This window comes from Carassius gibelio, chromosome A1 (genome assembly GCF_023724105.1).
Source record: "Carassius gibelio isolate Cgi1373 ecotype wild population from Czech Republic chromosome A1, carGib1.2-hapl.c, whole genome shotgun sequence".
Classification (NCBI taxonomy): domain Eukaryota; kingdom Metazoa; phylum Chordata; class Actinopteri; order Cypriniformes; family Cyprinidae; genus Carassius; species Carassius gibelio.
Genome location: NC_068371.1, coordinates 30,734,202 through 30,750,508, shown reverse-complemented (window position 1 = coordinate 30,750,508; position 16,307 = coordinate 30,734,202). Strand labels below are relative to the sequence as shown.

The following is a 16,307-nucleotide window of genomic DNA, read 5'->3' as shown; positions in this document are numbered from 1 at the left end:
AATCAACTCCTGCTGCAGTCAGTCAGAAGAGAGGATGCAGGCAGATACAGCTGTAGGCACAGTTACATCTCAGTGTCACGTGTGAGTACAGAATTATTATAATTATAATTTTTACGAGAGTTTATATATTTCTGGGGCTATAGAGTAGCTAAGCAAACAATAAATATATTCAAGATATGGCATAATATTTAGCCAATCAGACACTCAAACACAGACACAAACACTTGCTCTGACAGACGAACCATTTACTGATGCTGTCAAATCACTCTAAGATCATTGTGATCTTGTCAAATTACCTTCAGATCATTGTACTTGTTTTGCTGTTTTTAGTAAATATGAAATAATTTTTAAAATATCTATATGAGGTAAAACATCTCCATGTGGGCCTGATTGGTGTAGTTATATAAAAAAGTACTAAACAAATGTAACATTTATTTTCCTTAATAGTTTCTGCTGTTGCAGTGTATTGTGTATAGTGGGGAAGTCGTGGCCTATTGGTTAGAGAGTTGGATTTATACCAGCAGGGATTGTAGGTTGGGGAGTGAATGTACAGAGCTCTCTCCCACCCTCAGTACCACAACTGAGGTGCCCTTGAGCAAGGCATCAAACCCCAACAGCTCCATGAGCACTGCAGAAAAAGATGGCTGTTCACTCCTTTGAGTGTGTGTTCACCAATTCATCAATGCAGCAACATTTTCTGAAAACATCTGCAATTGCCGCAAAAGAAGCAACTCAACAAAAGTCATGGGTCAAGAGCTCAACTAACAACTAACAAATAATGATCCACATGATGGTAACCTCAAATAAAACTTTATCCATAATACATAAACATCTAAACCTCTGTTGATTCTCAATAAGAACTTATGTAGAAGTCTGAAAGAAAGTCAATCTGCTTAGTAATATTGTAAGTGAAGGTGTTAATGCTGTTTGTGGAGTTGTTTAATCAGATCTTGAGAGTTTGAAGGTCTTTTATCTTAATAAAATTGTGTCAACAGATTACAAGCAATATTATTTATTAAATTGAACACATTAAATTTGATTGTAATTAATCCAACGTGATCTCATGAGAATACGTGTGTATTTTTATTTTAAATGTGGTTCTACCACACGTACATTTATTTATGTTTTCATGCACATAGAAACGTACAATTTAGACGTATTTATAGCAGTAAAGCGTACAAATACTTACGTGTTAGCAGCTAAAAAAAACGTAAATATTCTAACGTAAAGTGTGAATGTATATGAATTCCCATGTATTAATATTAAAATTGTGGCTTTAATGATTTAAATCTGTTGTATTTAATTGTCATATCAATACATGTTTTTAGTCAGTTTATTGAAAGCAGTTTACTCGTCTACTTAATAAGAAATAACATTTCTGTGCATGCTGCAAACCATAGATGCACAAAAGCACAGCATACAATTACAAATCACATCCATTTTATTTGTTTGCTGTACTGCATATTTTTAGAATCCAGATGTTTGCAAGGAACATATCTAAATTCAGCCCTTTATCAATCGATCTTCATCTTCATTCTCAGCAACAGCGTCCGTCACAGTCAAAGCTCGTGCTTGTTATGATTAGAATTTGAAAATAGCGCCAGTGCGCCACGTTACGACATGGTTTAGGGCACTGATATCCAACGCTCATTGGTCCTCATCCAATTCGTCACATTGCGACATGTCGTGTTTCAGTTTATGACATTTGAGTACTGCGCCAGTGCGCCTTCACGGAGAGAAGACAGATACATAATTTCACGGATTAATAAATTAAATTCTGCTCTGTACCCTATAAAAACTATTACCTCCCTATAGAGGACTGTGACTGGAACTCATTATCATTTGAACTACTTTTGGTACCATTTTTGATATTTTCGCAAATAATAAATGATTAACGTCACGTTTGTTTGTCTGTTTTTTGTTTACTTATAACTGTAACGTTATATAGTTTTAAGAAATGGTTATGGGTAGGTTTAGGGGTAGGATTAACGTTAGTGGCCCAAAATATTGTTTTAATGTTATATTTTTACTAAAATTGTGTTTTACTATGTTTTATTCTTTTAACATTCTGTATAAAATGGGTAGGTTTAGGTTCGGGTGGTATAGGGATCTTACATTTTATCAAAAAATATATAAAAAGGGAAAATATACATACATATTAAACAAATTAATCAGATAAGCATTGAAAAGCAGCTTCATGAGTAATTTTTTATGGATAACTGACTGTTCAGAGAACACGTTCTATCTGTACGTATTTGAGGTTGTTTTAACGTAAATTTCTATACGTATCGAACTATAATTACATCCAGATAATAGGGCTGTAGTACTCGAGTCCGGTCTTGGACTCGAGTCCGGACCCGAGACATTTGTCTATCGTCTCGGACTTGTCTCGGACTCGTTGCATTTGCACTCGGACTTGTCTGACTTGGCCATTGGACTCGCCAAGTCTTCTAGTTGGTCTCGACCGAGTCCAGCAAAAAAAATTACATAAAAAATTTCTCCTTCAAAACAAAACCACATTTGCATGATGTCGCGACTGAAAAGGTGTGGAAAACGCTAGGCGCGCCGCTCTCCTTATTTCCGAAGCACTCTGTAATCTGCCCTCACGCTCCAGTGGCGTCTGCTGTTGCTGGGCAACCATGACCCGCTCTCCATGAAGACTATGAAGTTTCAGCAAAGAATAAATGGATTTCCAGCGCTAAACATCCCTTGTAGTAGCTCTGCTAATAGATTCATTTACAAAATGGCTATCCTTGTACAGCTATGATCATCTGTTTCTCCATCTTCTTAGCATTCAGTATTGTTCCGGGAAAGGATTTGCATGACCAGCGGTGCACTAACTGCGACCTGAAAAGTTTAGATGAATATAATTGTGTTTTATTTACGTCTACACCTAGATAGCCTTAAACGTACCCTTTACAATAATAAAATACTAATTATTGTTGTACAGTATAGGGGTTGCAAGACTACTGATTTCTACCAGTCGATTTTTTAATAAAAAAATGCTTGAGTTACTCGACTACTCGTGGTTCATGCTATTGTAAATGAAAACACATTAAATAGTTTTTTTTTTTTTAATCGATCAATGCTTATTAATGTATAGCCTTATGCAACAATTACATATGTAATTTTTTAATACTTTATAATTATGACATTTCATATTTAAATTTTCATGTAACAGCCAGTATTTGTATCTGTTACAATCACAACATTTTTTGTATCTGCATTCGGATACAACATCGTACAGTTACTTGATAAGACCATTATGACTTTTTATATTTTTTTTTCGTAGTTATCACTGAACAAGTTTGTCATGTTAAACTAAAATAATTATGAATTTCTAAAATAATATTTATTTTATTACATTTGAACATGACTGAATCCATTCAATGCGCAAAGGTTCATTACGCAGAACACTGAGCGAGTCTTAATGAACATCAGTAAACAGATGTGTGTGTGCTGCGCAAACCAGCAAAAGGTAAATATGCAAACGTTTAGATGAAAAAAGTTTAGATGATTCTAATTTTGTTTTATTTACGTCTACACCTAGATAGCCTTAAACGTACCCTTTACAATAATAAAATACTAATTATTGTTGTACAGTATAGGGGTTACAAGACTACTGATTTCTACCAGTCGATTTTTTAATAAAAAAAATGCTTGAGTTACTCGACTACTCGTGGTTCATGCTATTGTAAATGAAAACACATTAAATAGTTTTTTTTTTAATCAATCAATGCTTATTAATGTATAGCCTTATGCAACAATTACATATGTAATTTTTTAATACTTTATAATTATGACATTTCATATTTAAATTTTCATGTAACAGCCAGTATTTGTATCTGTTACAATCACAACATTTTTCGTATCTGCATTCGGATACAACATCGTACAGTTACTTGATAAGACCATTATGACTTTTTATATTTTTTTTCGTAGTTATCACTGAACAAGTTTGTCATGTTAAACTAAAATAATTATGAATTTCTAAAATAATATTTATTTTATTACATTTGAACATGACTGAATCCATTCGATGTGCAAAGTTTCATTACGCAGAACACTGAGCGAGTCTTAATGAACATCACTAAACAGATGTGTGTGTGCTGCGCAAACCAGCAAAAGGTAAATATGCAAACATGTAGGACAAGTAAACAATGTATCTGTATCTAAGCTGATTATAGTCTACTCTTAAGAGAGAGAACTGTTTTGGTTTTTGAGAGACTGAGACGCGCAACACTGCTGTTTCATTGATGAGCGCGCTGTGCTAAATCATTCGTTTCATGTCATAGCCTAAGCTTTAAATCATTGCCTTTTAAATACATACAAATACTATAACTTGTATGATGTATTATTATAGGTAAAATTACTCTTGCAACGCTCTGATTTATGAGAGATGCGCAGAGAGGCGACAACAATGCGGTGTTTGATTTGCGCTCTTTTCACTCATAAAGTTTACATTCGTTCACATCTGGCGCTGATCCCCTGGCTCACCTATTGTCTAGCAAACACCAGACTGTGTCAGCTTCAGCGAGTATTCAGGCAAAATTATTCCTTGTCCGTTATTCGTTTTTTAAGCCATTATCCTTGCCATTCCGAATAAGGTATTCGGCTTCAGCCACAGCCCTAATTATTACATTACATATTTTATTTTTACATGCAACATAGATAAGGTCATATAGTAACAGACCACGCAATATTGTAATTCTAAAATTCACGTCATACTTGCAAACACTTTGTATGCATTATGGTTAATGCATGCTGGAGTAGTCGATTGTTTCCGACAGCGCTCGACTAGTCTATGCAAGCACTCGTACAGTGTGACAAAAAATTTGCTGTATTTATGTGCGCATGCCCAGTAGAGCCAAACGTATCCCTTCTAGCCTTGCTGCGCGCCTTTGTCATATCCCGAGCTTTGCGTGTATCTGTGGACTCACTGTGCCAAGACATCTGTCATATACATTTTGACCACAGACATAATGTCAGCAAAAGCAGCATTATAAAGTAAATAAAATGAAAATAAAGTATAAAAAAATTATTTGACCTTACAGCTCCAAACTCTGTTCTAGAGGGCCAGTGTCCTTTATAGTTTAGCTCCCAGGGTCGGTCTGGGGGTAAAACCAGTACTCATTACCAGGGCCCCAAAGGAAGAGAGGGCCCTTGAAAAGTATGAATCTGAAATATATTTTATTTTACCTGGATATTTTCATTGGTGGGGGGCCCATCAGGACTGCCTATGCATAGGGCCCGGGATCTTGTGTAACGCCCCTGTTAGCTTTAACCCTAATTATACACACTTGAAGCAGCTAATCAAGCCCTTACTAGACACACTAGAATCTTCCAGGTGTGTTAAGGCCAGTTGGAGCTATACTTTTCAGGACATTGGCCATCCAGGATCTAGTTTGGAGACCCCTGTCCTACAGAGCTGTTACTTTGCACATGCTTTTTGATCATAACAAATAATAATGTAAAATTATTTTCTTAGAATAGGAGATATGCTGTCTCTCGCAACACATACATTATCAGTAGCTAAGTATGTGGTCTTGAAGAAGACCCTTTTTTCTCTCATTTGGACTCGGTCTTGACTTGGACTCGGTACTTTTGGACTTGGACTTGACTTGGACTCGAACCTCTTTCGAGCTTGATTAGCCGAGTCTCCTTGACTCGGTCTCGACTAGTCCTGGACTTGGACTTGACTTGGACTCGACAAAGCTGGACTTGACTACAGCTCCGCCAGATAATACGTAAATGACACTGTAAATACATAAAGGCACATACGTATTGGACAGTTTTAATTTACGTCTAAATATGTACGTTTTGATTGTGAGATCAGGCTGATTAATCAAATGAGATGCTTACAATCAATCATTCAAAATGAATAAAATAACGTGAAAAAAAAAGTAAAATGTATACAAAAAATATTGGTTTTGTTGGACAAAACAAGAAGCACCCGACTGCAGCCTGCATATAGAGGCGGGGTTGCACATGGTAACCTGTCCCATACCTACTTTGATTGGTTCGATCGATTTTAGTAGGAATGCATGATTGGAAATGTGTGCGTAGTTGGTGTAAACTGTTAAAAATAATACACTGTATTTACTTTATAAAATTGTGGCAACAGATTACAAGCAATATTATTTATTCAATTTAACACATAAGAATTCATTAGAATTAATCAAATGAGATGCTTAGAATTTAACCATTCAAAATGAGTTAAATCACACAAAAATAAGTAAAGTTTAAACAAAAGAACAACAACAACAACAACAAAAATAATAATATTTGAGAAAGAAAAACAAAACACTATGCTAATGAATACTATGTTATGCATACCAGGCTGAATCAAGAGAGCCATGTTGCACTGCATTCTGGGTGCTGCCATTCAAAACTCATTAATGGCTGCCATGATGATTTGACTTATATTTATTCTTATTCTTCTTTTCTTTTATTTTTACTTTTTAATGCAATTTTGAGAAGCTTGTTTTGTGATGCTTACAGTTCATCTGTTTATCTGAATATGCCGTTTGTCACCATTCAGATTCATACGCTAATCCTTGATGTCACTGTGTGCCTAAAAGAAAGCTCCTCTTCCTCACTACAATTTTTTTTTTCTAAATCAGAATTTTTAAACTGGGTTTTAAAGAAAATTCTGGGTCTTCTGTTGTTGAATTATAGGGGCTGCTAAATTGAATGTTAATTTAACTAAACAGGAGAACAGGCTCTATTTATAACACTCAGTTCAAAACTCTATGTAAAATCATAACCCACACCACCTGGACACTGAATTCTTTACTTTTATCATGTCTAGCTATTATTTATCAGTTACAACTACCATTCAAAATTTAATATTAAAAAGTCAAGGGTCAAGAGCCCAACCAAAGCAAACACTGACCACTATAATGGTAACCCTACACTCTAAAAAACGCTGGGTTGTTTTTTCAACCCAACTGCTGGGTTGAGGCCGTTGGATAGGACTTTGGGATGTTTTAACCCAAGTTTGGGTTGAAAATAACTATCTTTTTTAACCCAGCGGGGGTGGGTTGAGGACGCGGACGTGAAGGAGAGCACGCACGTCACGTCAAAATCGTACGTCTCTCCAGTGCGAGCAGCCGCCATTTTCTCAGCGTGATAGAAGCGAGAAGCGAGTGAAAGACTATGGTAAGTAACGTTAAATATTCAAAATGTAAAGTTATCTTTTATTGTTTACCCGGTTGTATGAAAGGCGGAAGGTTTTATGAAAGGCGGAAACAAAGGAGCTTAACGTTATATCTAACGTTATATAAAAAAACGGACGCGGTTTTCGCCTCGGACACGGAGGTCTTAACTGCCTCATGTAACGTTACTGAACGGAGGATGTACTTTTAATATAACGTCTGTGAATGTATTTTGTCATATTTACATAAGATTTTACATTATCTGTTCTCTTTGAGGCGTTAACAGACGGTTATTGTCACGGTTACGCTCATGTGAATTTGTCTTTTTTTTTCGCGGTTAAACTGAATGTATGTTTGTCTCCTAAAGGAAACGGCATTGTGTAGTAAAGACTAGCATAATTATTTAGAGGCTGTTGAAGTGGTAACTGTTAAAAGTATGTTTTACATGTAATGTTTCAGACTTGTCCAGCTCCTGTCTTCATTGTCCTCGCGCTGAGAGTTAAAGACACAGAAGCTGTTTGTGTGAGGAGTCACAGACCTGTGTGAGGATGAGGAGGAGGTGTTCTTCTGAAGAGAGGGACAGACGGTTTAAGGAGAGTAAACTTCAGAATAACATCAAGTTATCTTTATTTTTTACTAAGACTAAAATAATGTGTGTGTTTTTTTTAGATGTTGAAATCCAGAGACAAGATAACTTCATTCTTTTGAGACTGATGTAAGTTAAATTATTATTACTTTTTTTTTTTTTTTTCTTTAGAAAATGTATGTTTCTGTTGTGTCCTGCCTGTTAACTTCACATTTTGATGCAAAAACAGTGTGATTTTATATATGTATGTATGTATATGTTAATATTTTATTGAAACCATTGATGCCCCTCTTTGCAGAACTCAAACTAACTGGAGTTAAGGACACACAAGTCTGCTTGTGTGAGGAGGTGGTTTTCTCAGCTTCTTCTGAAGAGAGGGAAAGATCGTTTAAGGCAAGTAAACTTCATAATTTCATGTTATCAGTTGTTGTTTTTTTACTAAGAGTAAAATAATGTTTGTTTTTTGTTTTTGTAGATGTTAAAAGCAAGAGACATGGGAGATCATCATTCCCTTGAGATTTTATGTAAGTTATTTTTAGAAAATAAATTTTTCTGTTGTCTCCTGCCAGTTTACTTCACATTTTGATGCAACAACAGTGTGATTATGTGCTCATTTCATTAAGACCATTGATGTCTGTGTTTTTCATTGCAGAACTCAAACCAACTTTGGAGTTGTCTGATTTGGAGAGTCATTATTCTTGGTCTGCGCTCTTAGAGGTAAAGTTCACACAAAAAAAATCATTTACTTGCCCTCAAGTCATTCCAAACCTATAAGACTTTTGTCTGTCTTTACAACATAAATTAATATATTTTTAGTTTTCTCATAATATTTGTTAATCCATTTATAGTTTAGATAATCAGTATTTTCAAGCTTCATAAATATAGAGTTATTGTAGAAGTAAATTCTGATATTTATATATGAATACATCTTAAATTATATGATAGCAAACATGTATGTTCAAAATAAAATATTGGTCTCCCAGACCAGCAATGGAGGACACAAAAAGAGAATATTAAATATATTCATATGTTTTCCAAAAAATGAACAGAGTTTGTATGAGTCTGGAAAAACATGGGGAGAGTAAATTATGAACATTTTAATTATTTGGTGAACTAACGGTTTGAAGAGCAGCCCTCCATGTACATGAATATTGTGAGGTATGTGAATGTCATGTCTGTTTTAATGTTTCAGTAAAGAAGCTTTCTGAAAGCAATATGTATTCAAACAATATCGCATGTCCTCACACTAGTGCTGCCATTATAGCATTCTGGAGCGCTGTGGTGGACTGAGACATTAAACAACCTCACAAAGTGTTGAAACTTTAAAACCGATTATTTACCTATCCTTACGGATGTGAATACACCTCTACCTGAAAATGGATAGTTGAATTAAATGTTTAATTTTTTCAAATGTGTTTCTCTTAGGCCACTGATGAAGAGCAGGCGGTGACTGGGATGAATGCTGGTCAGAGAGGAGAATCTTCTTTCCCCTAAACTGATGCAGCGGTGGTTTTAAAGGAGGACGCTGCCCTGGATGATGTAGAAGATGTCACATGCTGTGCTGATGGGGTTTCTTCATGATTACATCAGTTATGCTAAAGAGATCATGAAAATTGACCGTGATGCATGATCTGTATTCATGGACTATGAAACAAACTGTAAGTGTATAATTTGTTAAAAAAAAAAAGTTAAATGCTTTTTCTGTGTTGTTTAGTAGAAAAGTTTACACTCTGTCATTCATACACCTGCTCACATTCTTTCACACACACACACACACACATGCGTCTGTTAAAGGTTATAATATCAAAGTTAATGTTGTGATTTATTTGTGTACTGTCATGCCAGAATAGTTGGAAAAAAAACTAACTAATTGTAAATTTTTATTGTATGTGTTTTCGTATATTTTTATACAATATATACAATTGAACAAAGTCCAATTTGATCTTAAGTTATATTCATCAAATGTTCAATGCTTTGTTTATGAACTCTGTAGCTGTTAATGCCATCCTTTTCTGCATTTCTTCTAACATGTTACTTTTTGACTTTTCTCTTGTTTTTAATAAATATTTTCCTTTTGGTAATTATTATTTGTGTGTAAAAGTGATATTTAAAATGAACAACATTTGTAGGTTTAATGCCTAGCTCAATTTGGGTTAATTTTAACGTAGAAATGCATTGTTTCCCCACACGGCTGCACTCTGCGAGTTTATGTTCTGCCAGCAGGAGGCGCTAAGAGCGGGAGAGGTAAGGGTTTCTCCGGTAACGGCTGCAGAGCGGTACTGAGCTCACAAACGCTGCCTTATCAAGCATATGCGAAATGATATCGAACATTTTCTAAATACAGTAGTTTTCCTTCTGAAATACAGTGATAAAAAAAAAAACACCCGCTCTGTTTTTTTAAACCCTGCAATATAGTCATTTTAAACCATAAAAAAGGCAACCCAGCAGGCTGGGTTAAATATGATAACCCAACTGGTCCCAGCGCTGGGTTCGTCCCTTTTTGACCCAGCGCTGGGTTGTCAAAATAACCCAAATTGGGTTGTTTTCAACCCAGCAGTTTTTAGAGTGTACCAATTTACAATTTGCTCCTTCAGTGATTCTGTTTGTGAACTTTAGGTGTCTTCAATAACTCTGTTTTGGGGCACTGAAGACACAAACTTCTGAACATGATGTCTGTATCATATCAATGTAAGCAACAAAAATGTGAATTGGTAAAAAAAGTTGACATCATCTGCATGCATATAATGTTTTCACAGTGTGTTTCATGATCGTCAACTACTGGCCTGGCATATATAACATGCACTGTTAGCAATTAACGTAATTTTACAATAAATGTTACTACAATACACTGTATTCATGTTTTTAATGTAAATGCAAATGCATGATTGGAAATTGATGGACAGTCCTGTAATATTATTGTAACTATTCTGTATAAGCATTATTTTACAGCCACTACAAAGCATTGTGGGGTATCATTAAAACTGGTACTTTCATATTCTTTTCTAACATAAACAATTCCACATTTTTAAAAGGTATGATGCTCCTCAAACATTCTTTCAACTTTCCAATTTCCATATTAGTGTAATGTTATTTTAAGGTTAGTAAAATGTACCTGTAACATTCTCTCAGTCATTCAAACACTTGCTGTGCACAAGCAAGAAAGAAAGAGAAATAAGGACACAAACTACAACTTTCTTCAGTCACAGCCTTAGATGAACTGAATGTAAAAGACTTTAAATCTGAAGATCTGACTTAATAACTCCACAAACAGCATCACCAGTTCCACTTACAGTAATACTAACCAGATTGATTTTATTTCTGTCACAGAAGTTCTTATTGAGAATTCACAGAGGTTAAGATGTTGATGTCTTATTGAAAAGGTTTTGTTTGAGATCACCATCATAGAAATCAGAGTTTGCTTCAGTTGTGCTCTAGACCCTCAACCTGCTTTTTAGTTCATGTGCTGCTTTTTAAGAGTTTATAAATATTGCCCCTGCTAACTTTTTGTTTAAAACATATTTAAGGTTATTTATACACTCACAGACATCAACATTTGGCATATGAAATACAACAATGGTGTCATGTTTCAAATACTGACCACAATTCTGGTGACAAAGTTATTTTTTAATTTCCTTCCAACTGATTTCATCCAAGGCTGTGGTTAAAGTCAGTTATAGCTCTTGTGTTTCTCTTTTCTTCAGTGATGTTGATTGTTAACAGCAGGTGTTCACCACTAGTACACAATCTTTATTTAATTAGTCACTTAATTATCTCATTAACATTAACTCTTTGATGACTTGGGATTTAACTTGAGACTTGTTGGTGACTTGAAAGGAATGACTTGGTTCCTCCTCTGATGAAATCAGCTGCTGAGTTCATGCTTGGAATAAACATATGGCAGCACTTTTACTTTCTGACCCCTGGAATGTCCACCTCTGGTCACCATTGTTGTGAATTGTATGAAAACGCAAATACAAAACACAACATTTTACTGTATTAATGCCACTGTAATGACAGGAACACTGCTATATAAACACCATATTTTATTGTATTAAAATATTGTATTAAAATAACATGATAACTAATTTTATAATTAATTTACATTCAATTAAAAGATAAAAAAAGTGATTGCTTTTAGCAGGCGCTTTTGTCTAAAGCAGAGATCCTCAAATCTGGACCTCGAGATCCACTTTCCGAGTTTAGCTCTAACCCAAATTAAACACACCTGAGCATGCTAATCAATGCCAATCAATGTCCTTGGGATCATTAGAAAATCACAAGCAGGTATCTTTGGTCAGGAGTGAAGCTGAACTCTGTAGCGCATTGGACCTCCAGGGTAAGATTTGAGGAATGGGGGTCTAAAGCAACTTACAGTGCATTCAGGCTATCAATTTTTACCTATCATGTGTTCCCAGGAAATCGAACCCCCATTCCTCTACCACTGAAGCTACATAATTTTTACAGTGCATCTAAGGCTGTTGTTGAAGAAAGTTTTTTATGTTAAAACCAACATTATATATTTGGAGAACGTTCTTATAACAAAATTATAATCATCCTGTGAAGAATGAAATATAAACATTGGATGCTACTTTTGTCTCAGACAGATGCTATTTACAAAATTGTGATAATTAAACACTGTTTTGATGATAATACCAGTACAATTAATCATTTAATCCCTAATTGAAACATGTGGAAAAATAATCTACTAATGCTGAAACAATAAACTTACAAAACCAAAATGTATGTCACTGCCAAAACTTTTAGCCATGTTGATGATTTTGCGTTCATAAATGAGAGGCTCTTTTTCCTCATTTCTCTGTCGCCCCCTGCTGGACATCTGTGAATATTTTGTCATATGATTATTGCTTCTGTATGGCAGTGACTAAAGTGCAGAACGTACTTGGCAGAACTTGTGCAGAAAGGTGTATTTTTTTTTTTATTTTTTATTTTTTTTACTTTTCTTTCATTTCCAACCCCAAATGAGTTTTAATTACTTTGAAATGCCAGAGGAGGCTGCAGAAATACCAGAGGAAACTGTGTGAAGGTATTTTTGAGTCAAAATGACTGAACTCCTGTGACAGTACGATTTGTAGTTGTAGAGAAAAGCCACACGTGTATCAGTAAATTTGAAGTGACAGAGAGAAATGTTTTAAGAGTTGCAAACCTGTAGACATGTTTTTCTCTCCCACAAACACAACACAACAGTTACACCTTCTCAAATTCTTCATTGCAGGTGCACAAATCCTATTCTACAAATCACAAATTAAGAAACTGCAAAAGGGAGAGCGCAAAACTTGTCACTTGAAAGCAAAAAACTGTGTTTGAGATTCATCGCAGCAGATTCAAGCAGCTGTAGTTATGTACTTGTGTTTGTGTTAGAAAAATATACAAGACATTTATGAGAAACTATTCTACAAGTGTGCAACTCTCATTGGATGAATTCACATACTGATTTGAGGATGTGCAGAATTTCTCCATGACTTCACATTTCTTGATGCGGGTGTGTAAATACGTTTTGCACCATATTCACTGCAGCAATTGTATCAAAAATGTGAGCGTACAAGTGTCTTAATGTGTGATTTGTAGAATAGGATTTGTGCACCTGCAATGAAGAATTTGAGAAGGTGTAACTGTTGTGTTGTGTTTGTGGGAGAGAAAAACATGTCTACAGGTTTGCAACTCTTAAAACATTTCTCTCTGTGACTTCAAATTAATGATACACGTGTGGCTTTTCTCTACAACTACAAATCGCACTGCCACAGGTGTTCAGTCATTTTGAGTCAAAAATACCTTCATAATAAAGCTCTTTCTGACTTCTGACTTCTCATCCGACGCTGCTGTAGATCACTGATAGGTCTTCAACAGTTTGAACATTTGATTTCCTAGAAAATCTGAACAAACAGGAGCACAACACGGTTACATCTCTGATTACATGAACTGTGCTGGTGAAGGTGTTGTTTTCTCACCTCATGGCAGCTGATGAACATATATTGTCATACTGACATTCATCTTCTTCCGGTCTGCTCTTCTCTTTCTTTCGGTGATATTGGACAGCTGCGTACTGGATCTCCTCAGTATCTCTGGATTCAGGAGTTTCTCCTCTGGATCTGCTGGGTTTCACACTGGCATACAGAGCATCATTGACTGGATCAGGTTCAGAAAGAGACTCGGCATGAACTGAAACTCTCTGTGACACATCAGAATAAAGATCATTCTGAAAGACAAGAAAACACACAATTACAGTTGATTTCTCAATTCTAAAGTCACTTTTTCAAAACTCTTCTCACAGTTCTCCTAACATCTTTCAACTTGATACAGCAGTTTATTTCACATTCAGAATGCACAAAACTACCAAAAGACTTCATTAATGTCTCAGATCAAAACTTTATCACTCAACACAACAACCTGAAAACACGGACAGCAGTTAGCATTATACAATCTTTTCTGTTGTAAAAAAGCAGAATGATACTCTCTGTCACATGGTCCATGTTTACATTACAGTGCAAAATCATTACTCTTAATCTAGATGGCAATGAAAGAGAAGGTCAAACACTTGTGAATATATTCAGCTACAACTGCTTTGATAGTATATCAAATTTTTTTTTAAATATTTTTCTGTATGATATTACTGTAGAAATGTTGCAAATTTCTGTCTTTGATCTGAAGTGTAGCAGTTTAGAAAACTTTTGGGTTTTATAGTACATACATTTTTGGTGTTTGTGTCGAAGTGATAAAATAATTAATGTAATTTGTCAGATGTCACCAATGAATGCAATTTAGTGTCAAAGCAGTGATAAAATGATTCACAGTTTAGCGAACAGAGACTGTTGTTGTTCTGGCTGTGTGAAGAGATTTAACAGAAGTGACCTAATTAGAAGTGACCCGTTGCCTTGTACCTACATGTGCAGTGACAATAAAGTTGAATCTAATCAAATCTAATCTAATTATTGAGAAATGTGTCCTAGAGATTGTCAAAACTGTAAGACAAATAAAATTTTCAGAAGTGAGCAGCTTCTGAGACAGCAGCAGGTCTCAAACTTTTCAGACCAAGTACAACATTAGATCAAATAACATCAGATAACTAAAACATAGTCTGCTTCTGTGAAGTCGTGTTTATTTACCTGTTTCATTGTTAGATCTTCAGATTGATCACTCTTTCGTTTCCTCCTGTTATAATGACAGACATTAACAGCATTCATTAATATACTTAACCCCTGATGTACTTGTTACATCGTAAGATGAATTACATAATCAAATATTAGTCTGTTTCATTCTTATTCGTAGCCACTCAGATCCAGTCCATATCCAGACCAGATGGTGGATCAGCACAAGACAACCTCTACAGCCCTGAACAACAACTAGATGAACCCTAGAGACAGATCCCCTACAGCCCTGAACGACAACTAGATGAACTCTTGAGACAGATCCCCTGTGAAGACCTCATCAGCTCAAGACTACGAGAACCAGACAAGACCTCTGCACGTGTGCGGCAGACTGGAATTAAACCACATCATGCTACTTTCATCTGTTCAGAGGAGAACTGGTCCCGACTGAGCCTGGTTACTCCAAAGGTTTTTCTCCATTTCTGCCACCGATGGAGTTTGATTTCTTGCTTCTGTCATCTCTAGTTTGATTACCTTTATTTCTGGCAATATTGTGTTGATTGCACAGATACTATTGGAGGAGGGCTGATCTGGATGATGACATCACTGAATCAATGATGAACTGACTTTAACTGAAAATGTAACTTTACTATTGTCCTCTTGCATTATCAATACACTTTTTCCTGTTTGACACTGTAGAGCTGCTTTGACACAATCTGTACTGTATAAAGTCTTATAAACAAACATATATGATCAAGTTTTTACTACATCAGGACAAAAATGAACATATAATCCCTGCAGTTTTATTTATTAAACTCACATTATAAGCAGGACGATGATGATGATGATGATGAAGATGATGATGAATAATCCTCCAGATGTTGCTGCGATCACAATCATATTCCTATCAGCTCCAGGATGAACTGAAAGATGAAGATCATCATAATTAACAAACTGATGAATGATGTGAAGATCCAGGAGTGTGTTAATAAAAGCTTCACCTGTGACAGTAACAGCTTCTGATCTCTGAGATCCATGTTGATTGTGAGCCTCACAGTAGAAGCGTCCACTCTGTAGTGCACTGAAACTCTGTCCAGATCCAACAGCTGAGCTTTGATTCTCCTTAAACCAGCTGAAGTTCAGAGCAGGAGGGTTTGAATCACTGCTGCAGATCAGAGTCACTGAATCTCCCTCCAATATTACACCTGATCCAGTTATAGACACTGAGACATTCCTGGGAGGATCTGATAACAATCACCATATTATTAAAGATATTTAAAAAAATATTAATGTGAGTAGAAATTATAAAACCAATCTAATACACTCACACATGACGTTTAAAGTCACAGCATCAGAGTATTTCTCTCCATGTTCATTGATGGATCTACACTTGTATTCTCCACTGTGATCAGAGCTGATCTTTGAGATGCTGTAGATTCTTCCAGATCCTACAAACTTTCC

General features: G+C 35.5%; 1 protein-coding gene and 2 long non-coding RNA genes across 3 annotated transcripts in view; 2 read left to right on the top strand and 1 right to left on the bottom strand.

The window, feature by feature from the left end:
- The first annotated feature begins 6,913 nt into the window (after positions 1-6,913).
- Positions 6,914-8,139, top strand: LOC127938348 (uncharacterized). The gene is made up of 3 exons (XR_008148691.1): positions 6,914-7,161; positions 7,617-7,872; positions 8,042-8,139. It is a non-coding gene; the product is annotated as an uncharacterized LOC127938348 (long non-coding RNA).
- A 73-nt stretch (positions 8,140-8,212) lies between these two features.
- On the top strand, positions 8,213-9,815 carry LOC127938721 (uncharacterized). Its single transcript, XR_008148785.1, has 3 exons — positions 8,213-8,267; positions 8,396-8,460; positions 9,169-9,815. It is a non-coding gene; the product is annotated as an uncharacterized LOC127938721 (long non-coding RNA).
- A 5,847-nt stretch (positions 9,816-15,662) lies between these two features.
- Positions 15,663-16,307, bottom strand: part of LOC128027006 (B-cell receptor CD22-like) — a 62,114-nt gene continuing 61,469 nt past the window's right edge. The window contains exons 6-8 of the mRNA XM_052614672.1: positions 16,175-16,230; positions 15,848-16,090; positions 15,663-15,769 (exon numbers count right to left, since the gene is read on the bottom strand). Coding sequence (XP_052470632.1) covers positions 15,663-15,769; positions 15,848-16,090; positions 16,175-16,230 — 406 coding nt within the window. The remainder of the gene's footprint in view (positions 15,770-15,847; positions 16,091-16,174; positions 16,231-16,307) is intronic.